The following is a 25,974-nucleotide window of genomic DNA, read 5'->3' on the forward strand; positions in this document are numbered from 1 at the left end:
ATACTTGTAATACTAGCACTGCTTCTGATGCGTGCAAACAGCTGCGATAAACCCAATATCGCTCGCGCGAAACAGTTAGTGCGCCACTCGTAATCTGGCCCATTATATTTTTCTATATTTGTTATTTTACTAACAATAACTATTGACAGGTCAAGCTATAAACAGGTTATCTTTGTCCATGCTTGGTTATTATAATTCAGATTTAAAGCTTTGCCACTATATTACTTTCACAGGAGTGTGTCAAACTGTCAAACTGTAGGTGCCCAACCGCCACATTTTATTATTTACTAGTCGATAAGCCTGCCCATAGGGTCTAATTATTTTTTAAACTACAGATGTAGAAACAACATATTTTGTAACTCTTCTTTTTACCCTATTAACCCCTAAACCGCAAAACCTCAGCATCGCAATAAACCTATTTACCCTATTAATCCCTAAACCGCAAAACCCCCACATAGCAATAAACCTATTTACCCTATTAACCGCAAAACCCCTACATCGCAATAAACCTATTTAACTTATTAACCCTTTAAAATGCCAAAACCCACAATGCAAATAACTATTTAAATAACTAAGTACAGTACACTAACATAGCACCCCCTAACCTAACAATCCCTAACCTAATACCCCCTAACCTAACAACCCCAAACTTAACACCCCATTAAATAAACCCAAATTACCTAAACTAATACATTCTAAGTTTACAAAAAATTAAAAAAGCTAACATTACAGAAAATAAAAAAATCAAATTACCAAATTTAACAAAATTAAACCTAATCCCTATTAAAATAAAAAAGACCCCCAAAATAAAAACACCCCCTACTCTAATAATAAACTACCAGTAGCCCTTAAAAGGACTTTTTTGCAGGGCATTGCCCCAAGATAATCAGCTCTTTTTCAAGAAAATACACAAAGCCCCCCCTAACAGTAAAACCCCTCCACCCACCAAACCCCCCCAAATAAAATAACCTAACACTAAAAAACCTAAACTACCCATTGCCCTGAAAAGGGCATTTGTTTGGGCATTGCCCTTAAAAGGGCATTTAGCTGCCCATCCCTAAACTAAATAAAACCAGATCTCTGAGGTTGAGGGAATAATTTAAGTGTAAAACGCTGTTGCGCTCATGCATTTACATTTACTTTCATACTTGTAATACTAGCACTGCTTCTGATGCGTGCAAACAGCTGCGATAAACCCAATATCGCTCGTGCGAAACAGTTAGTGCGCCACTCGTAATCTGGCCCATTATATTTTTCTATATTTGTTATTTTACTAACAATAACTATTGACAGGTCAAGCTATAAACAGGTTATTTTTGCCCATGCTTGGTTATTATAATTCAGATTTAAAGCTTTGCCAATATATTACTTTCACAGGAGTGTGTCAAACTGTCAAACTGTAGGTGTCCAACCGCCACATTTTATTATTTACTAGTCGATAAGCCTGCCCAGAGGGTCTAATTATTTTTTAAACTACAGATGTAGAAACTAATACCCCCTAACCTAACAACCCCAAACTTAACAACCCATTAAATAAACCCAAATTACCTAAACTAATACATTCTAAGTTTACAAAAAATTAAAAAAGCTAACATTACAGAAAATAAAAAAATCAAATTACCAAATTTAACAAAATTAAACCTAATCCCTATTAAAATAAAAAAGACCCCCCCAAAATAAAAACACCCCCTACTCTAATAATAAACTACCAGTAGCCCTTAAAAGGACTTTTTTGCAGGGCATTGCCCCTAGATAATCAGCTCTTTTTCAAGAAAATACACAAAGCCCCCCTAACAGTAAAACCCCTCCACCCACCAAACCCCCCCAAATAAAATAACCTAACACTAAAAAACCTAAACTAACCATTGCCCTGAAAAGGGCATTTGTTTGGGCATTGCCCTTAAAAGGGCATTTAGCTCTTTTCCTGCCCATCCCTAAACTAAATAAAACAAATCCTCCCAAAAAACCCTTAAAAAATCCTAAGTCTAACCCCCAGGTGGGTACTCACGGTTCCTAAAGTCCGGTGGAGAAGGTCCTGTTCCAGGCGGTGAAGTCTTCTTCCAAGCGCAACCTCTCCTTCTTCCAGGAACATCCTGCGCGGAGTGGAGCTGAAGAACGCGGAGCTGAAGACCGACGACTCTGGAACTGAAGACCGGCGACCGCGGAGCCATGGAGTGTGGAGGATCCTCTTCGTATGATCTCCGCCGTACACTGAATAGTGAATTCAAGGTACGCGATTAAAGATGGCGTCTCTTGAATTCATATTGGCTGATTTGATTTTTCCAATTCAAATCAGCAAACAGGATGAAAGCCACTCAATTTCTATTGGCTGTTTAGAATCATCTATACACCTGCCATTTTCGGAATCCACCGGGATGCAGCGAAGGCAAACGGAGCATTACAAAAGCAACACCTAATCGCCCACATTAAAGTATTTTTTTTTTTTAAAAAAACTAACCGACCGCATCAAGTATTAAAAAAAAAAAACACCGCCCGCACGAAATATAACAAAAAAATAAAATAAAATGCAAACCCCCACATCGCAATAAACCTATTTACCCTATTAACCCCTAAACCGCAAAACACCCACATCGCAATAAACCTATTTACCTTATTAACCCCTAAACCGCAAAACCCCCACATCGCAATAAACCTTTTTACCCTATTAACCCCTAAACCGCAAAATCCCTACATCGCAATAAACCTATATAACTTATTAACCCCTAAACTGCAAAATCCCTACATCGCAATAAACATATTTACCCTATTAACCCCTAAACCGCAAAAACCCTACATCGCAATAAACCTATTTACCCTATTAACCCCTAAACCGCAAAAGCCCTACATCGCAATAAACCTATTTACCCTATTAACCCCTAAACCGCAAAACCACTACATCACAACAAACCAATTTGCCCTATTAACCCCTAAACCGCAAAACTCCTACATCGCAATAAAGCTATTTAACTTATTAACCCTTTAAACCGCCAAAATCTGGATGTGCTCCGTGCTTTAAAGTTTTTACTTACAAGCTACTAAAGATTTTCGTCAAACATCTGCTTGGTTTGTTGTCTTCTCTGGACAGAGGAGAGATCAAAAGGCTTCGGCAACCTCTCCTTCTTTTTGGCTAAGAAGCTTAATCCACTTAGCCTATGAGACTGCTGGACAGCAGCCTCCTGAAAGGATTTACAGCTCATTCCACTTGAGCTGTGGCTTCCACTTGGGCCTTTAAAAATGAGGCTTCTTTTGAACAGATTTGCAAGGCGGCGACTTGGTCTTCGCTTCATACTTTTTCAAAATTTTGCAAATTTGATACTTGATATTTGGGAGAAAGGTTTTACGGGCAGTGTTTCCTCCTGCCTTGTCCCTCCCTTTATCCGTGTACTTTAGCTTTGGTATTGGTATCCCACAAGTAATGGATGATCCGTGGACTGGATACACCTTACAAGAGAAAACACAATTTATGCTTACCTGATAAATTTATTTCTCTTGTGGTGTATCCAGTCCACGGCCCGCCCTTTCATTTTAAGGCAGGTAATTTTTAAATTTAAACTACAGTAACCACTGCACCCTATGGTTCCTCCTTTCTCGGCTTGTTTTCGGTCGAATGACTGGCTATGACAGTTAGGGGAGGAGCTATATTGCAGCTCTGCTGTGGGTTTCCTCTTGCAACTTCCTGTTGGGAATGAGAATATCCCACAAGTAATGGATGATCCGTGGACTGGATACACCACAAGAGAAATAAATTTATCAGGTAAGCATAAATTGTGTTTTTCTGGTCTGCCAGAAATGGAAGTTAAGAAGCAGCGGTCTTAGGTTCGTAGGTAGCGGACTGAAATGATTGATGGCCCCTGCTAGCGGCCGATTGGCAGGGGGTGGCATTGCACAAGCATTATAAGCATATACATATTTTAGTTAGGTGTAGTAAAACAACTATAGGTTGATTATTTATTTTGCCCCTTTTTCATGTAATTTATCTCTGAAAAGTGTGTATTTCCTTATTCTCAGAGCTGGAAATGCACACTGCAGACTTATCAAAGCTAACACTGCTACATATAATTCACTAATTGGCTTTATCAGATAACAGAGTGCAAAACAATGCACTGTAAACTAACATTATGATAGTGGCTAGCCTTGTTATCTGCAGACTCAAGCCTAGATTGACAAATAAGGCAAGTGGTGGTTGGAATTTGGCTACTGAAAATAAGTGAAGCAAACAATATTCATTTGTTTTAACATAATGTTTAGATTTGACTTTATAGTAACACAATGAAAAAAATGTATTGTAATCACAAGATGCTTACTGGCCCTTTAAATCAGACATTTCTAAACGATATTGTTTTCCGTCTCTAGGTTGGCTTTGAATCTATTGTATTCCATCTTACAAACAGTACATCAGGCAGAGCTCATGCTGTTCTCTCTAGAGATGGTGTGTATGGATCTGTTGCCGTAAGCTGGAGTGCTGGATATCCTCTGGGTCTCATGCCACAGAATACTCGTCTGGGTAAAATTACGCCACATTCTGGTAAGACAAGAATTAGTATTTTCTTTATATCAGAATTGCACAATTAAATAAATAGTCTAAGCTTTCCATAAATTAGTGACTGCGATATTAAGTTATGTGAACATTACACCAGGAAAAGAAAACACTGCTACAACTGAAGATTTGAGACGCAATGATAACATAAGGTCATAATTCAGGCTGCAGCATTCAGCAATTTGTCATCATTTATTAGTAAAAGTACAACACACAGATATCTGGATTTGTACAGAAATTTGTGAGTTGCACTTTTACACTAATAAATCCGGCACTTCAAGTAGCTGAGTGCTGCAGCTCACAGCCCCAAATGCCGAATTATAAATGATTGTACAATCTTAGTGATCATTATCCTAAACTGGGCCTAAACATTATCTTAGAAAAATTGTAAAAGTTGATAGCCGCTTGATAAAAAAAACAGAAAATAGTCTTTTATTTGTATGATTGTACTATACTCTCATAGATGCCAACATCTGAAAAAACTTCCTAGGACACTTTGCAGCAGAGCCACGCCCATTTATGGTTTGCTTAATTTCTCCACCTCCAATCCACCCCAACATAAGCACATAAAATTCTAGTAGTATAATTAAGCTGATTGAAAAGTTCAAATTGAACTTACATGAGTCAGATAGAGCATGCCATTTTTAAATTCACTTCTACTTTGTTCTTTTGGGTGCTTTTGTTAAAAAAGGATATGTACATATCCTCAGCAGCAACAATACACTACTGGGAGCTAGCTGTTGCTTGGTGGTTACACACATTTGTCTTTTGTCATTGGCTCACCAGATTTGTTCAGCTAGCTCCCAACAGTGCATTGCTGCTCTTTAACTGACTTTATTTATGTATTTGCTCACTTTGCAGGGGTTACGCATGATTATATGAAATCAGTAGTGCAATAATAACATATTAGAGCACTTTTTTGCACTATTATAGCCCTTTAATGCAGGTTAAAGCATCAAGCTCCTCATCACCTCCCTTACTCTCAAGCACATAACGGACATAGGGCCAGATTACAAGTGGAGCACTAACTGTTATGCTCGAGCAATAAGGGGTATATCACGTGGTGGGGGGGGGGGGGGTTGTGCGTGTCAGGTAGTCCGCTTGTATTACAAGTTAAAAGTAAATGTGATTGCTTGAGTGCAATCAAGATTTACGCTAGAATGATTACCGCATCCTCAGCTTTGGTACAGTATATATATATATATATATATATATATATATATATATATATATATATATAGGGCAAGGAGGGCTGTTTAAAGCCTAAAGGAAGCCAAAGTGCTACTACCCTCTCCACGAAAAAATAATAAAAATAATATATATATATAAATATATTTATATATGTGTACAGATGTATTTATGTGTATATCTGTATTTACATATGTACACATATATAGACATAAATATAAGTGCATTGGAGTCCTTTGCAGTTAAATAGAATGAAAACGTGAAAAAAATTCATATTTATGCAATATTAATGTTTAATAAAGGTTTTAACTATGTATTTACTATAAATATTTCACATTCCTATGTTCTGCACATAGCAGAATGTGTTCTAAGTATTTTTAAATAGATATTCCTATATATATCTGTTTATATCTATACCTATATATAATCATGTGTGGGTATATAATATATATATATATATATATATATATATATATATATATATATATATATATATATATATTTATGAATAATTAGAACATATTCATCTATGTGAAGAACATTGGAATGTGAAATATTTATATTTTCATGTCAGGCACATGAGAATATGCCATCAGTTTTACACACGAGTTTGGTGTTAGGTGTTATTCCACTTTTTTTTGCTCCATTGACTTATATGGGGGAATAGGTAATTGCACACACAATATTGTAAATTCGGCTTTTTGCACTCGTTGGGGTAGGGCGCAAGCAAAAACAGTTACTTATAACTCATAATATGAGCGCAACACGATGCGCACAAAAAGCTTACACTTCTAGCACAGTTAATGCTCACGGGAGCATTAAATTACACTCCACTTGTAATCTGGCCCATTGGAAGTATAACTTTACAGCAAGTACCAGAATAAGCAAACAAGAGGACCAGTCAACACAGTAGATTTGCATAATCAACAAAAGCAAGATAACAAGACAATGCAATAGCATTTCAAATGAGTAGTAGATTTTTTTTTCTGACAATTTTAAAATGTATGTCTATTTCCACTCCCCCTGTACTATATGACAGCCATCAGCCAATCACAAATTCATACACGTACCATGTGACAGCCATAAGCCAATCGCAAATTCATGCACGTACCATGTGACAGCGATAAGCCAATCGCAAATGCATACACGTTTATTCTGTGAATACTTGGACATGCTCAGTAGGTGCTGGTGACATTTTGTTAATGGAAAGTTTAATTTTGACTTGAGTGTCCCTTTAACCATTCAGAATCTGTATAGCAGGACACTAAAAAGCACCCTAGTTTATATAGCTGTTAGCCTGAAATTAAACAGCGATATTACCTCAATATGTTTACCTGCTAACTGCTGTCTTAGGGCTTCTATGAACAATATATTCAGATATGTTGAGGATTTGTTTCTATTCTTTACTTTTGCTAAGACAATATTGTGGCCAAAGAATAGCAGTAGGAGCTGTTGAGTCTCATAAACAATAGACTGTGCATTATAAGAGGTCCGTTGAGAATTATCTCTGGTATTACTAAAAAGGCATTAAACTAACACTGAAATGACCCTCCGGGTTACACATGCGGAGGGGAAAGGAGCATTGGAGATAATATTTTCTTTTTACTACCAAGTGCAAAGGAACATTAATACCTAAAATAGGATTTGTCTAAGGATGATCACAAATACTGTGTTTATGGAGTATATGGGAGTAGAGTGTTTTTCTAGCGGAATTGTTTGGAAGAACTCCAATTGATACAAACTTAAAATCTGATATTGCAACAATTAAGTTTCAAATGTAAAACTGTTGTAACATTGTTTTAAGACTGTATTATTTACCATTTGGATACTACATTTAGAGAATTGATACGTTTGGGACGCTCTTACCCAGTATATGATATACGTCATAGTATCAATTCCTTGTTTTGAATAGAAAACCCTTTTCCTTGAATTGGCCCTATTATTTTATTTAAATAAATTCTATATGTGCAAACAGATGGCAGAAATTTCTACAAAGGACATTATTGCAAAACCCAAACAACGTATGCACAATTTAATCAGCAATGAAACTCTGCATGTGCAATCTGAAAAAGAATTGGGCACTGTTTTTTCACATATTGAACAATTTATGGCAAAAGAAACTCGCTTATGGTGGGTCATTAAATTTCTTGAACTTTATCTTACAGAAAATAAAATCCCTAGGGGTTTACATATCAAAAAGTTCCCCTCATTTGGTACTAATGTGCCAGAATTTATGATTGAAGGGAACAAGACTTTAACAGCATGTTCACTTTAGCTAATGAATCAATTGGTTACACATAAGAACAAAGAAAGAGATGGAGTGCTAACAAAAGTGAAATAATTGTTCCATTGTATCTGTAATTTTCAAACTAATGAATTGTATATAACTAATAAAAAACAACTTGATGATGTCAGAAAATCTCAGTATTGAACTCTCTACACACAAGGGGGACAGTCAAGTCCAAAAAACCTTTCATGATTCAGATAGGGCATGTAATTTTAATCAACTTTCTAATTTACTTTTATCACCAAATTTGCTTTGTTCTCTTGGTATTCTTAGTTGAAAGCTAAACCTAGGAGGTTCATATGCTAATTTCTTAGACCTTGAAGGCCGCCTATAATCTAAATGCATTTTGATAGTTTTTTACTACTAGAGGGCATTAGTTCATGTGTTTCATATAGATAACATTGAACTCATGCTTGTGAATTTACCATGGAGACAGCTCTGATTGGCTTAAATGCAAGTCTGTCAAAAGAACTGAAATAAGGGGGCAGTCTGCTGAGGCTTAGATACAAGGTAATTACATAGGTAAAACGTGTATAATTTTAACTGTGTTGGTTATGCAAAACTGGGCAATTGGTAATTAAGGGATTATCTATCTTTTTAAACAACAAAAATTATGGTGTTGACTGTCCCTTTAAAGAATACCAATAGATAGATAGTTACCCAAAAGATATATAATTCAGAAAGGACTTCAAAACCTGGCTCTTCGACTGAACGCCCATCCCCTCCCCCTTCCCCCTTTCCGCTTTCCCTTAGCGCCTTGAGACCCTCACGGTGATAGGTTTGCGCTCTATAAGTACCCAATAGATAGATAGAATAGAATTAGATATAGTCTATTCATGGAAGAGTAATAACAAAAAAACAATAGATTCAGCAATTAAAAAGCCAGTCAAAGTAGTAATGGTCAAAAGAAAGTCACTTTTACTACATCCAATGCTCTAAGTGCTTCTGAATCTGAACCAGAGACCACCAGTACTTTGACTGTAACTATTCCTGCTGAATCAGATGTCAATGAAATACAATCACAAGGCAAAATACAAGATTTAATTAATAAGGGTCCCATTACTAGTACTCCCAAATCTTCACGTTACCCCAGCAGGTTTCCCAGAAACAAAAAGACTAACTAACATTAATAACTTGTCTAGCCATGTATTAACCCCTTCTCAAGAAAATGTATTGTTAAAAGGTTTAAAATTTACACCGACAGCACATTTCAATTTGTTTAACACAGTGGTGGATATCAATAAATTAGTACGAAAAAATGACTTTGCAAAAGTTTTATTTTACTGAAACTGAGGATACTGAACATACACAAAGTCACACAGATAATAAGAACTTAACACCAATTTCAAACACAGTTACTAATTTCAATACATAATTTACTAATTTTAATGGCCTATGTTCACAAAATTACTTAATTACTCTTAATTCAGAATCCTTCATATATCAATCTAAACCACCTAATTCACTTATGAAAAAGACTTCAGATTTTTACCCAATACAAAATAGAGATATTAGACTTAACAGAATTGGCTAGAAAAGTAGAAATTACACCGCTTAAACCTCATCAACACAATTTAAGCTTTAAGGAACGTAAAGCTCTACAAGAATTAAAAAATACCAAAGAGAAAGTTGTAACTGAAACCGATAAGGGAGGTAAAATAGTCATCCTAGACAGATGTAAATATGTACAAGAAGTAATGAAACAACTGAATGATGAAACACAATATTCTAAACTAACTTTTAATCCCACACTTAAATTCAAACAAGAACTAGATGCTATACTAGATGAAGCCATGAGTGAGGATTTACTAAATCAGGCTACTTTAGAATTTATAAAAGTTGATCATCCTAAAATATCAGTGTTCAGAACTATACCAAAAATACACAAAGATATTCGCAATCCACCTGGTCGTCCCATTGTGTCCACTATAGGAACTCTGGGAGAAAATGTGGGCCAATGGTTGGATTCTTACTTGCAAATTATAGTGACAAATAGTCCAGGTTATATTAGGAACTCTTGGAATTTCAAAGAAAAAATATCACAAACAAATTGGCAATCACACTATAAATGAGCTACCATAGATGTGGTTTCATTATACACAAGTATACATCATAGAGAGGAAACTGGAAGCCCTACATCAGGTACTGATCAGATATACAGACTATGACATTACATTCATACGCTTTTTAATCCAAGTGACTGAATATTTACTAAAACATAACTTTTTCCTGTTTGAGGGGATTTACGACCTACAACGCCAAGGTACAGCAATGGGGGCAAAATTTGCCGACCTCTTATGCTAACATTGTCATGATCTGGTTTGAACATAACATTTTTGCAGATGGTAATCCCTTCAAACAGGAACTAGTACATTATGGTTGTTTTATAGACAACTTGATTCTAATCTTACAAGGCACTGATGAACAACTGAATAGTTATTTGTTATATCTTAGTGAAAATAAAGTCAATTTAAAATGTACTTATGAGAAATCCAACAGTAAGATTTCCTTTTTGGAATCCCTTCAAACAGGAACTAGTACATTATGGTTGTTTTATAGACAACTTGATTCTAATCTGGCAAGGCACTGATGAACAACTGAATTGTTATTTGTATCTTAATGACAATAAAGTCAATTTAAAATGTACTTATGAGAAATCCAACAGTAAGATTTCCTTTTTGGATTTAAAACTTAATGGGGATATCACTAAATGATAGGTACAAGTCGAGATATATAGAAAACCTACTTCAGGAAACAATATACTAAGAGCTGACTCCTGTCACCCAAATCATGTTAAGAAGGCAATCCCAAAAGGACAATTCATATGGACTAAAAGAAAGTGTAGTACAGAAGAACTTTATTTCATACATGCAAATGATTTACAAACTAGATTGAGGTTACAAAAGGAAAAATCTAAAAAAAATTAAACATATGGTTAATAAACATGTTCAAACATCAAACACGTGTAATAACAAAAAAGTAAATAAACTAAATCAAGTAGTTTTTCCAACGTCATATAGTAAAGAATATAATGATGTATGCAAAATGATTAAAAAAAAAAAAACAACTTAGATATACTGTGGGAAGATAATAAATTACACAACATGTTAAAAAATAAATTAAGATTTGTTTAAAAAAAAAAAAGTACAACTTTGGAAAAAAACTGATTTTTTTCAAATCTTTTCAATCCTCTAGAAACTGGCTAACCTAAAAATGGCAGTCATAGATGTGGCACTAGACCATGCAAGTCATGTACACACATTGAAGTTTAACAAACCTTTTATTTTACTAACAACCAAAAAACATACAGGATTAATCAATACCTGAATTGTAATTCTACGTACATAGTTTAATAACCAGTACGTTTCTCTTGTTAAGTGTATCCAGTCCACGGATCATCCATTACTTATGGAATATATTCTCCTTCCCAACAGGAAGCTGCAAGAGTCCACCCACAGCAAAGCTGCTATATAGCTCCTCCCCTAACTGCCATATTCAGTCATTCTCTTGCAAGCCTCAACATAGATAGGAGGTTGTGAGAGTCTGTGGTGCTTTCTACTTAGTTTATTCTTCAATCAAAAGTTTGTTATTTTTAAATGGCACCGGAGTGTGCTGTTTATCTCAGGCAGTATTTGGAAGAAGAATCTGCCTGCGTTTTTCTATGATCTTAGCAGACGTAACTAAGATCCATTTGCTGTTCTCACACATTCTGAGGAGTGAGGTACTTCAGAGGGGGAATGGCGTGCAGGTTTTCCTGCAGATAAGGTATGCGCAGTAAAATATTTTTCTAGGAATGGAATTGACTAAGAAAATACTGCTGATACCGAAGTAATGTAAGTAAAGCCTTAAATGCAGCGATAGCGACTGGTATCAGGCTTATTAATAGAGATACATACTCTTATAAAAATGTGTTTTAAAACGTTTGCTGGCATGTTTAATCGTTTTTTAACATATGTTTGGTGATAAAACTTATTGGGGCCTAAGTTTTTTCCACATGGCTGGCTTAAATTTTGCATAGAAACAGTTAACTGAAGCTTCCCACTGTTGGCTGTGGCAGTTTGTTGTGTCTGTTTTTAAAAATGTCTATGTCGTTTTTTGTTTTTTTTATCTGTTTTTTGCATTAAGGGGTTAATCATCCATTTGCAAGTGGGTGCAATGCTCTGTTACCTTATTACATGTACTGTAAAAATTTCGTTTGTTTTACTGCCTTTTTTTTTTTTTTCTGTTTTTCAAATTTTGACAAAATTTGTTTCTCTTAAGGGCACAGTAACGTTTTATATATTTGCTTGTTAACTTGATTTAAAGTGTTTTCCAAGCTTACTAGTCTCATTATTAGTCTGTTCTAACATGTCTAACATAGAGGAAGCTCTGTGTTCATTATGTTTTAAAGCCATGGTGGAACCCCATCTTAGAATGTGTACCAGATGTACTGATTTCATGTTAAACAATAAAGATCATTTTTTGTCTTTAAAAACATTATCACCAGAGGATTCTGTCGTGGGGGTAGTTATGCCGACTAACTCTCCCCACGTGTCAGACCTTTTGACTCCCGCTTTAGGGACTCACGCTCAAATGGCGCCAAGTACATCAAGGGCACCCATAGCGTTTCTTTTACCAGGGGATTCTGTCGAGGGGAAAGTTATGCCGACTAACTCTCCCCACGTTTCAGACCCTTCGACTCCCGCTTCAGGGACTCACGCTCAAATGGCGCCAAGTACATCAAGGGCGCCCATAGCGTTTATTTTACAAGACATGGCAAAGGTGGTGAATAATATTCTGGCAGCAGTATTAGTCAGACTACCTGAAATTAAAGGAAAGCAGTTAGCTCTGGGGGTAGATACAGAGCATACAGACGCTTTAAGAACCATGTATGATACTACCTCACAATATGCTTAGTCTGTGGGTGATTTTTTTTTTTTTTTTTACTCAGGGAAGATGATTTAACCTGATTCTGATATTTCTACATTTAAAATTTATGCTTGAGAACCTCCACTTGTTGCTCAGGGAGGCTTTGGCTGCTCTGAATGAATGTGTACAATCGCAGGGCCAGAGAAATTGTGTAGACTGGATAAATAATATGCAGTGCCGGTGTGTACTGATGTTTTTCCAATACCTAAAGAGGTTTACTAAATTTTTTTTTTTTTTTTTTAATAAGGAATGGGATAGACCAGGTGTGCCGTTCTCTTCCCCTCCTATTTTTTAGAAGAATGTTTTCTAATAGTTACCACCACACGGGACTTCTGGCAGACAGTTCCTAAGGTGGAGAGAAGAGTTTCTACTCTCGCTAAGCGTACCACTACCTCTGACGAGGACAGTTGTGCTTTTTAGATCCAATGGATAAAAAATGTTTATTCAACAGGGTTTTATCCTGCAGCCCCTTGCATACATTGCTTCTGTCACTGCTGCTGCGGCGTTCTGGGTTGAGTCTCTTGATGAGGCTTTACAGTTAAGCGACTCCATTGGATGAATATATTTGACAAGCTTATGCTAGCCAATTCCTTTGTTTTCTGATGCCTTGTTCATTTGACTAGACTAACGGCTAAGAATTCTGTTTTTTTACTATACTGGCGCGCAGAGCGCTATGGCTTATATCATGGTCAGCTGTCGTGACTTTAATAAATAAGCTACTTAACTTCCCTTCAAGGGGCAGACCCTATTCGGGCCTGGTTTGAAGGAGATTATTGCTTATATCACTGGAGGAAAAGGTCATGCCCTTCCTCAGGATAGGTCCAAATCAAGGGCCTTTTAAAAACTTCAGGGCAGGTGTGGCATCCTCTTCCTCTAAGGCAAAACAAGAGGGAATTTTTGCTCAGTCCAAGGCGGTCTGGAGACAATCGGACCTGGAACAAAGATAAGCAGGCCAAGGAGCCTGCTGCTGCCTCTAAGACAGCATGTAGAACGGCTCCCTATCCGGTAACGGATCCTATAGGGGGCAGACTTTCATTCTTCGCCCAGGCGTGGGCAAGAGATGCCAAGGATCCCTAGGCATTGGAATTTATATCCCAGAGATATCTTCTGGATTTCAAAGATTCCCCCCCAAAAAAAGGGGAGATTTCGCCTTTCACAATTATCTGCAAACCAGATAAAGAAGGAGGCATTCTTACATTGTGTACGAGATCCATCCAGTTCCAAGAGAGGAACAGGGACAGAGTTTTTACTCAAATCTGTTTGTGGTTCCCAAGGAGAGGGAACCTTCAGACCTATTTTGGATCTAAAGATCTTAAACAAATTCCTCAGAATTCCGTCATTTAAGATGGAAACTATTCGTACCATCTTAACTATGATCCAGGAGAGTCAATAGAGGACTACAATGGATTTGAAGGATGCTTATCCTCACATTGTGATGCATAAAGATCACCATCGTTTTTCAGGTTTGCCTTTCTAGACAGGCATTACCAGTTTGTAGCTCTTTCCTTTGGGATATCTACAGCCCCAAGAATCTTTATGGAGGTTCTGGGGTCGCTTTGGCGGTCCTTAGACCGCGGGGCATAGAAGTGGCCCCTTATTTAGACGACATCCTGATACAGGCGTCAAACATCCAAATTGCCCAGTCTCATATGGACGTAGTACTGGCATTTCTGAGATCACATGGGTGGAAAGTGAACAAGGAAAGAGTTCTCTATCCCCAATCTCAAGGGTTTCCCTCCTAGGGACTCTGATAGATTCTGTAGAAATGAAAATTTACCTGACGGAGTCCAGGTTGTCAAAAGTTTCTAAATTTCTGCCGTGTTTTTTCATCCCATCCGCGCCCTTCGGTGGCTCAGTACATGAATGAAATCGGCTTAATTGTAGCGGCAAGGGACATAGTACCGTTTGCACGTCTACATTTCAGACCGCTGCAACTATGCATGCTCAGTCAGAGGAACGGGGATTACACAGATTTGTCCCCCTGTTAAACCTGGACCAAGAGACCAGAGATTCTCTTCTCTGGTGACTATGTCGGGTCCATCTGTCCAAGGGTATGACCTTCCGCAGGTCAGATGGGACAATTGTTACAATAGATGCCAGCCTTTTAGGTTGGGATGCAGTCTGGAACTCCCTGAAGGCTCAGGGATAGTGGACTTAGGAGGAGACCCTCTTTCTAATAAATATTCTGGAACTGGGAGTGATATTCCATGCTTTTCAGACTTGGCCTCAGTTAGCAACTCTGAGGTACATCATACTCAGTCGGACAATATACACGACTGTGGCTTACATCAGCCATCAAGGGGGAACAGAAGTTCCCTAGCGATGTTAGAAGTCTTACAATAATTCACTGGACAGAGACTCACTCTTGTCTATCAGCTATCCATATCCCAGTTGTTGAGAACTGGGAGGTGGATTTTCTAAGTCGTCAGACTTTTCTTCCGGGGGAGTGGGATTTCCTCCGGAGGTCAAGACCAAGCAGGAGAGTGCTTTGGTGTTTTGGCAGCGCCTGCGTAGCCAGGCAGGACCTGGTATGCAGATCTGGTGGACATGTCATCCTTTCCATCACGGTCTCTGCTTCTGAGACAGGTCCCTCTACCTCAGGGTCCTTTCAACCATCTAAATAGAATCAATCTGAGATGGACTGCCTGGAGACTGAACGCTTGATGTTATCAAAGCATGGCTTCTCCGAGTCAGTCATTGATACCTTAATACAGACATGAAAGCCTGTCTCTAGGAAAATTGAACATAGATATGGTGTAAATATCTGATTGTTATGAATCCAAGGGTTACTCATGGAGTAAAGTCTGGATTCCCAGGATATTATCTTTTCTCCAAGATGTTTTTGAGAAAAGGGTTGTCAGCTAATTCCTTAAAAGGGGACAGATTTTTACTCTGTCTATTTTTTTGCACAAGCGTCTGGCAGGTATTCTAGACGTTCAGGCATTTGGTCAGGCTTTGGTTAGATCCAAGCCTGTGTTTAAAACTGTTGCTCCGCCATGGAGCTTAAACCTGATTCTTAAGGTTCTTCAAGAAGTTCCGTTTGAACCTTTTTTGTTCCATAGATATCAATCTTTATCTTGGAAAGTTCCTTTTGGGTAGCTAATTCCTCGACTCGTAGAGTCTCCAAGTTATCTGTGTTACAATGTGATTCTCCTTATCTGGTCCTTCGTACGGATAAGGTAGTCCTGCGTACCAACCTGTTTTTTTTCCTAAGGTGGTATCTAACAAGTACATCACTCAAGAGATAGTTGTTCCATGCTTGTATCCTAATCCTTCCTCAAAGAAGGAACGTCTATTACACAATATTGGACGTGGTTTGTGCTTTAAAGTTTTACTTACAAGCTACTACAGTTTTCATCAAACGTTCACCTTGTTTGTTGTCTATTCTGGACAGAGGAGAGGTCAAAAGACTTCAGCAGCCTCTCTGTCTTTTTGGTTAAAAAGCATAATTCATTTAGCTTATGAGACTGCTGGACAGCAGCCTCCTGAAGGGATTACAGCTCATTCTACTAGAACTGTGGTTTTCACTTGGGCCTTTTTTAAATGTGGCTTCTGTTGAACAGATTTACAAGACGGAGTCTTGGTCTGCGCTTCATACTTTTCAAATTTAACAAATTTGATACCTTGCTTCTTCGGAGGCTATTTTTGGGAGAAAGGGTTTTTTACAGGCAGTGGTAACTTCCGTTTAAGTACCTGCCTTGTCCCTCCCATCATCCGTGTACTTTAGCTTTGGTATTCGTATTCCATAAGTAATGGATGATCCGTGGACTGGATACACTTAACAAGAGAAAACATAATTTATGCTTACCTGATAAATTTATTTCTCTTGTAGTGTATCCAGTCCACGGCCCGCCCTGTCACTTTAAGGCAGGTAATTTTTTCATTTGAACTACAGTCACCACTGCACCCTATGGTTTTTCCTTTCTCTGCATGTTTTCGGTCGAATGACTGAATATGGCAGTTAGGGGAGGAGCTATATAGCAGCTTTGCTGTGGGTGGACTCTTGCAGCTTCCTGTTGGGAAGGAGAATATATTCCATAAGTAATGGATGATCCGTGGACTGGATACACTACAAGAGAAATAAATTTATCAGGTAAGCATAAATTATGTTTTTGTTGGATGCAGTATGTTGGTAGGACTACACGTGTGGCTAAAGATAGGGTTAGAGAACATATATTGACCATCTAACAAGATCCCCTAACTATACCTATAGGAAAAAAATTTTTGCTCTTATCCTAACCCTTTATCACATTTATCGGTCACTATAATAGATCAAGTTCCTAAAAGTGTTAAAGGAGGAGATAGATTAAAAGGGCTAAACAGAAAGGCGGCCTATTGGATTTTCACTTTAAACACTATGAAACCTAAAGGACTTAATTCTGCATGGGACCTAGATTTATATACTAAATAAATCTGAATTTGTCTTTTTCTTACAATCCCTTACAATTTTTTTTGAAATTTCTTGTGAAGCATTCCTTACCTATATAAAGCAAATTAACATAAACCACATTAATAGAATATCTATATATTATTCAAGTTTCCAATACTAAACTTATACAAATTATCATCAGATATGACATTATTGTTGTTCATCGGGTATTATTTTGAATTGAATTACTTAGTAAATAGACATATTTTACTATATCCCTTGATCTAACTAATTACAGGAATAATAGCAACAATAAAACATTATTTTTTTGTGTGTAGTAAGAATTTCTCATCAGGTATGTGTGTACTTTTATGATTTATGGAATTATATATATTATATATATGTACGTATAAGAGATTTGCTTAGAAAGAAATCCCCCCCTTGTCAGGGCCGTCTTTAATATTGACTGGACCCTGGGCGAACATTTTCTTGGGCCCCCCCCCCCCATGCAATTTCGCTCTCCACCCCAACATCCCAAAAAACAACTAAATCATTTTTTTTAATTATTAGCCCAGCAGTGGATTATCCACTGCTGAGGTAATCATTTAAAAAAATGAAATAAATTGCAATATGTGAAACTGGACCTAAGCAGTACTAATAAGTAAATAAATATATAAATTCCTCCACTGTGGATTCATTTAATATTCTTTTGAATGTGATTCTGGTGTGAGGTTAGTTGGTTAAAGAGATTTAGGGTTAGGACTATGAGATTTAGGGTTTGGACTATGGTTAGCTCCAACTTTAACCCCACATAATTGCTTATTACAGTTATTTTAATACAAACTAAAAATTCTAATATTTTTTTTATTTTATAAAACCAACACTACACTGTATTTTGAGGGCATTTGGGGCACATTTAGAATATTAACCAGAATTGCTACTGTGAGTTTGCGGTAGCAATAACCAGCCACATGTAATGGGTGTGTTTATTGAGCCCCTGTAAGTGGGTGATTTTGCCCATTTACGTGTGCATGATAAATTAGCACTCCACTTGTAATCTAGCTCTTAATGCACTCCAGCAGGTAAAAGGGATCCCTGGAAACAATTTAAAGGGGAGAAAATGTTTGATTAAACCGTCCCTTTAACTTCTGTTATCAAATGTGCTTTATTCTCTTGCTACCTTTGTTGAAGGAACAACAATGCATCACTGAGAGCTAGCTGAACACTTCTGGTGAGCCAATGACAAGAGGCTTATATATGCAGCCACCAATCAGCAGCTAACCCCCACTGCTGCTTCTGGGCCTACCTAGGTATACAAAGAATGCCAAGAGAATAAAGCAATTTATATAATAGAAGTAAATTGCAAAGCTTTTTAAAATAGCACACTTTATCTGAATCATGAAAGTTTAAATTTGAATTTACTGTCCCTTTAATTAATATTTTTTGCTTTTCTCCTATGCAATTACTAGAATAACTGATTTCTAATAACGTTTACTTCTATACATAAGAGCTGGATTCAATCCTCACAACCTCTATATCAAGCCGTTGTGAAATCTTGTCGTTCTTGAACTTTTGTTGTAATAACGCTCTCTTCACTCATGGATTACCGTTTCTTTATTTGCATTTAATAAATTGTCCTTTTAAAAGAATATTACAGAATAAATGCAGATTTGTCTAATGTGTGTCACTCCGTTACAAGGTGTTGTTGACTTTATTCATGGAGAGGATATAAAAATCATCTCACTAGATTTGGAGGCAGATACGAGTGGACCTGAAGCTTTTGCTGTTCGTATTACTAACGTGAGCAGTAGTGTGCCTGGCGGGGCCTTTTTGAGGTATGTACATGGGTTCTTTAATTGTTTATATACAATATGATAGTAATTTAATGACAACATGATACCATTGATTCAGAAATCTTTATTAGGATATCAGATAAGGTTTAATTGCTCCTCAGGAAGGTCACAGTTAGAGTTAATTGTCCTGGAAAAGGAATCAAGTCAGGGTTAATTGCATTTTAAGTAAATATCAGTTTGGGTTTATTGCAGTTGGATTATTTATTTATGATTCTTGGCATTAAAGGGACATAAAACTCATTTTTTTCTTTCATTTTTAGATAGAGCTTCCAATTTTAAACGACTTTCCAACTTCTATTATCAAAATGTCTTTTTTTCTTTTTATCCTTTGTTGAAAAGCAGAATGGTAAGCCCAGAAGCATGCACGTGTCTGCAGCACTATGACAGCAGTTTTACAAGAGTGTTATACATTAGCAACAGCACTAAATGGCAGTGCTATTTCCTGACATGTAGTGCCCCAGACACGTGCACGCTATCTTTTCAAAAACTACCATGAGTACAAAGCAAACTTGATAATAGAAATAAACGTTTTATTAATCTTGTGGGATCTGTCTGAATCACAAAAGAACAATGTTGGGCTTCATGTGCCTTTAAGTTTTGAATGCCTATTGTACACCCTGTAAAAACAGTTGTGCAACAGCCTATAGGGGTCACTACAAAGTTGTGAGCTGCTTTAGTACAGTAGCATTGCTGCCCACAGTCTTGTAATAGTGATAGCCATAACATCACGATGCCATGGAAACTATTTGCCGTTCTTACTCGAATCTGAGGCATTGTTTGAACCTCTTATCTATTGTTAAAGGGACATTCCAGCCTAAACTGGAATCCAAATGGATGCATTTCACTTTTGAACAGAAGCATTTTTGTAATATATATGTATTAGAAAAATGCTTCTAAGAAAAGATATAGCTGTTTAAAAAGTATATTTAAGTATGCACCGTGCACCAGCATTTTAAACACTTGCTAAGAGACCCCAATGTGCTTGAACCATCTGGTAATGACTCAATTTGTCAATGGCTGACATGATAAAGCCCCACAGGCACTCTGAGCATCTGCAGCATTTAAAATGCTGGTGCACGGAGAATATCTAGTGATGCTTCACATGCACGTGCAGAGAAAATGTTTAACACTAAAACAGTGATAACTTTTACTAGAAGCATTTTTTGTTAAGACATTTATATTGTATATATGTTTCTATCCAAAGATGTTATTCTTCTATGTGCATTAGAATTTTGACCGGAATGTCCCTTTAAGCATATGGGCAGCCGCTGTACTTTACTTCTTTTGTCATCAACAGTGACCTGCAGAGTTCAGCTCTGCTGCAGATTTAGTTACATCACCTATGTCTTTTTCTGGAAAGTGTAAAAAAAATAGCAATGCAAGTATGAAATATACACAGTATCATGGGCATTCACATAGGGCTGGAAAAAAAAATAATTCTCCACCATAATCAAGTAGACAATACATTATAGATTGTATAGCCTTAGAAATTCTGTATAACTTAAAGGGATATGAACCTCAAATTTTTTAGCCACCAATCAGTAAAGGCTAGCCAGGTTCTGAACCAAAAATGGGCTTGCTCCTAAGCTTACATTCTTGCATTTCAATTAAACGCCTCCTTGTTCAGAGGAGAATTGCCTGGTATTTCAGGGCTGGACTGACCATGTCGGCGGGATCAGACTGATATACTACAGGAAAGTTTTCCTCTGTGAAAAGCACAATTGGGCAGAAAGAAGCTACTACCAGGTGGCAACTGAGCCATAGAACAAGCTGTTGAGCTGCTGTTCGTTCCTGGCAGAATGCTTCTCATTCTGTTTTGCATATGTAAATATGACCCTGGGGATATTCTCCCTAAGGGTGATGGGGAAACCAGACATGGACTTTTGCCCAATGTGCTTAGAGGGATATGGCTGCACCTCACTGACGAGGCCCAAAGAAGGTCGAAACGATCGCCTGGGGTTGCCGTTTTCCTTGTTCAGAGGAGAATTTCCTGGTGTTTTGGGGCTGGACTGACCATGTCGGCGGGATCAGACTGATATACTACAGGAAAGTTTTCCTCTGTGAAAAACACAATTGGGCAGAAAGAAGTTACTCCCATGTGGCAACCGGGCCATAGAACAAGCTGTTGAGCTGCTTTTCGTTCCTGGCAGACTGCTTTTCTTTCTGTTTTGAATACTCTAAGCTCATTTACATGTCTTAAAAATGAACCTTATACCTCGAAAAATTTATCAGAACTGATTATTATAATACACCCAATTAAATGTAATATATGTATGAAATGAGTAACTATATTCTGTGTTTTGTTTTTAAGTATAGGGACACAAATAAGTGATTATGCAATTTAATCGCTTAAAACATTTTGACCACAGTATAAAACGGCAGCTAAAACAAAGTGAGTAGAGTGTATTAAACTAGAATTTCAGCTTTTCAAATATTGTAATTTAAGCATTTTTTGTTAGGAAAAGTTCATGTTAGGATATATTAAAAACGTCAGGCCACATATCCAAATGATTACTGAATGACTTTAGAGTACAGGGCATTATATTCCGATGAGTTTTGCCACTTGTAGTGGGAGCATCTGCATATAATAAAGTTAATGGTGTCATAGTTTGACAGATAAAATATCCAGTACAATCACGATACCAGCTTGCTAATTTTGCAATACAAACCTATTTTGATTAGTTGCTTGTCCAATCCTCCATACTACATCAAAATAACAAGGTTTGAAACACTCTGGTTTACAGGTATTCTCCATATTTTAATTATTATTAAATACATTAAATTGTATCATTTTACTGTCCTTTTTTTTTTATCTGCTAGGTCAGGATTTACATTTGCTGAATTTGAACCAATGGGAGTTTTCCAATTTACTTCAAATTCAAAGTATCTTGTTGTACATGAAGAAATTCAAACTATTTCCCTTCAGGTGCAAAGATTATATGGCTTCCAAGGGGACAAAATAAAACTACATTTTCAGACCATTTCAGGAAGTGCCAAAGCATTGGAAGATTATGTGCCCATTGATAGCGGAGAACTAATATTTGAGAAGTATCAGACTAGTTCTAACATAGAGATTTCAATTATAGATGATAATAGTAATGAACTTGATGAGTTTTTTCTTCTTAATCTAACATCTGTTGAAAGTGTTGGGATTTACCAAGCTAAACCACAAATAAATATTGATTCAAGCCTTTCAACAATAACAATATTGGCCAATGATGCTATTCATGGATTTGTAAGCATTGGCCCTGCCATTATATATGTAGAAGAAGATACAAATAACAGTGCACTAAATATAGTGAGCATTCATATCAAAAGAACTCATGGTTCTAGTGGAATTGTTCATGCCACACTTTCACCTTTTGGAGGATTAAATGCAGTGAATGGGCTAGATGGACTACCATTTGAGAATATGCATAAATATTCAAACCTGTCATGGGCCACGGAAAGTTTAGACTTTGAAGAACAAGCAATGCTCATAACTCTTAAAGATGGGGAGAATGAAACTAAAGTATCTTTCAGAATTCTTGACGATGAGGAACCAGAGGGGATGGAAATATTTTATGTGTTTCTTAAAGATCCCACAGGAGGTGTTCAGATAATAGAAGGAAAGGATGAGAGTGGATATGCATCTTTCTCCACTATTATAATCAGAGGTAGGATTGACTTGCAGTATGTGTTGAAGTTATCTGTGCTGTAAAGTTCACAGCAGTCTTTATTTGTTTCATTTATAAATACATTGAGCATTCAGTGCGATTACAATGTGATAATGACTCCCTAACATTAATTTACTGATATTAATCTCTTGTGTGCTAATATAACAGTTTGATGTTTTTACCTGCAGGTAAGCAGACGTTATATGTATACCTTTGACTTAAAGGGACAGTTCACCCAAAAATGTTCCCCCCTTTAAATTATTCTCAATGATCCTTTTTACCTGCTAGAGTGTATTAACTTGGTTACAAGTATCTCCTTTACTCCTATTTCAGCATTTGAAATAGCTGATTTAAACTGTAGTATAGCCACCTATACTGAAAGTTTTGATACTGGAGTATAGGCTATTGACAAGCCTAAGTAAACACAGCCAGCAGAAAAAGTTACACTCTCAGTGGGATGCAGGATAGTTAAGTAGTAAAATGATAATTGTCCATTGTTCTCTCTATGTATTGAGCTTTGGTGTTCCAGACAAATAAAAGATAAGGAAGCAAGTCTGTGTACACAAAGTTATAACATAATGAGATCTGATATCATCTTTAAGTTCAACCCATTGTAATAGGCTGTGGTTTCAAAGCACAACATCATATACACATATAAGCATGCAAATGGAATTTCTCAAATATTTTATACTCTGCAGTTGATATAACAAGTTATTTAAAATACATTAATAGAAAATCAATTTTACAGTGTACTGTTTCTTTAATTCCATACTGTTTGTTTAACATTTATTTTTAAATAAAAATGATTGAATCAATGGATCGTACCCAGAGTGCTATTTTTTTCACATTTTTATTCTTAATGGTGCAGTTCAGCTTTCCTAGCATTTTCTGTAACCAAAAACATTGTTGTAACTGCCTCAGAACAATACTATTATAAAATGTATAAGGGTTCAACCAAAAGTTGGAGACACTTTACTTCTTGATCAGCACATCTTGGATTAAAAAAGGCAGAACAGAACAGGTCATTTTAACAAAATAAAACATTGATAATACTTGATAAATACTATTATACATAATGTGGTATTGCCTAAAATATCATTGTAGATATAACCACATTGCTGAGGTTTATGATTGATAAATTAATCTAACTCTGTAGGAAATGACATGCAAAATGGAATTTTGGGGTTTACCATGGAGTCATTGGTTGGGCTGTGGCTTGATGAAGACTCACCACAAAGGACAGCAGAGCTTACTGTTTCAAGGCAAGCCAACAGGTGAGAGAAACCTTTTTATTAAAGCTTTATGGAATGCAGCTTAAAGAATCAAAAAATTATCAGAAAAAGAAATATAAAAGAATAAAACAAACATTACAAACTGATATTACTTTCCATGTATCTATATTTGAATAATTTAAAATAAAATATCAATATTTAATATATTTAAGTGTTAGATCTTACAACACTTTCATTTTTGTAAATAATTATTCATTATTATTAATTATGCATACACATTTTAAGGGGCATGCCATTTTGAGTGTAATGTCCCTTTAAACTAAATACATTTACAAAACAATTAACAATAGGTAAACTACAATACAACTGGCAATAGAGCCCCAGAATCATCTGTTTAGTTTTGATAGCAATAGACAGTTTTATTGCCAATCGGGTGCTTTTGAGCTAATGTTAACTATTGTTTCTTCAGGGCATTTGAAGATGTGAAGATCTTCTGGCGGGCAACCTTTAACAAAACTTCAGTTGAACTTTATAGAGATGGAGTGAACCTGGTTAATGAACTACAAGCTGTATCAGGCTATACGATCTGTACTGCAGGCCAAACAGAATGTATAATTAGTGTGGAAGTAAAACCTGACAAGGTCAGTGCTGAGAATATGTTGACAGCTGATATTAGTTTGTGGGAGCAAGTGCGCAGTACTCTTACTAAGTTGGAACTGTTCCTTTTAATACTGTTTAAAGTTTAAATGGAATGCAAGATATAGTGGAAAATGATAATGGACCATTTTGGAAAATAAAATTGTTTATATAATAGTAAATAGCTAGAACAGCATGTTCTTCTTTTAAAGGTTAAAATTTTTTTTTTTCTTCTAATGTATGTATTGTTTACTGTTGTTAAAGCTTACATTTGGCTCTAAAATAGGGTTGTCAGGTGTCTACTATTAACATGAACAGTCCAATATTTCAGCAGTCTGTCTAGTAAAATATTTAACAAAAATACTGGACACCTAATTTCCTTAAAGGGACATTGTACACACTAGATTGTTCTTTGCATAAGTGTTTTGTAGATGATCCATTTGTATATCCCATCTGGGAGTGTTTTTTTGTAACATTGTATAGTTCTGCTTATTTTTTAATAACATTGTGCTGATTTTCAGACTCCTAACCAAGCCCCAAATTATCAGATGTAGACCCAGGTTTACAGATTTCATTGTGTGTAATGGGTATTTTCATATGCGGGGGAGGGTGAGTGTCTGAACTTTCTGCTTTCCCAGACCCATTTACTGGGTGTCCCAGCTTAACCTTATCAACAGTGCTGAACTGAGAGCTTCTAAGTACGCTTTTAAAAGGTTTTACACTGGATTTGTGCATATTCTTTTTTATAGTAGTGTATATTGCATGCAGTTATATGAAAATTGGTGCACACTGTCTTTTTCAATGCCTAGTTTTTTTTAAAGTCTCTGAGTGTTAGCTGAACATAAAAGGCCTCCTATTGCCTAATGCATTACAAATATGGAGCAGAAATAAGTGAGGGGTAGTCAAGGGGATCAAATCTCTACTATTGCTGTGTTGGCAACCAAAGAGGTAAAGTTATTGATTTGTATGTTACTGGCAGCCAGTAGATAAAATGACTGTTTACTTAAAATATGCATGGTGGGATCTAAAGTGGAGAACTAAGATAGAGCTTTGAGGACAATGACATTGTGTGAACCCCATTGGCCATCGTGCCCAGTTACCTACAGGCTGTCCAGTATTTTTGTGGAGTACAGTTGGCAACCCTACTCTATAGGAACCAAACGCCTGATCAAATTGTATGCTTATTATCTAATTGTTAATATATATATTGTCATATAGTTACATTCATTTTACATAAATAATGACGTATTTCTAGATAATGAATTGTAGACTTGTCCTGATTGCTATAAAATGCACCATCTTAGATGG

The 25,974-nt window shown here is 36.5% G+C and overlaps 1 protein-coding gene across 1 annotated transcript in view; it reads left to right on the plus strand.

The window, feature by feature from the left end:
* ADGRV1 (adhesion G protein-coupled receptor V1) overlaps window positions 1-25,974 on the plus strand; it is a 1,190,013-nt gene that overhangs the window by 635,037 nt on the left and 529,002 nt on the right. Inside the window, 5 exon segments of the mRNA XM_053699719.1 lie at window positions 4,354-4,525; window positions 18,989-19,124; window positions 21,963-22,798; window positions 23,955-24,072; window positions 24,500-24,671. Of these exon segments, the coding sequence (XP_053555694.1) occupies window positions 4,354-4,525; window positions 18,989-19,124; window positions 21,963-22,798; window positions 23,955-24,072; window positions 24,500-24,671 (1,434 nt within the window).

This window comes from Bombina bombina, chromosome 2, assembly GCF_027579735.1.
Source record: "Bombina bombina isolate aBomBom1 chromosome 2, aBomBom1.pri, whole genome shotgun sequence".
In the NCBI taxonomy this organism is placed as follows: domain Eukaryota; kingdom Metazoa; phylum Chordata; class Amphibia; order Anura; family Bombinatoridae; genus Bombina; species Bombina bombina.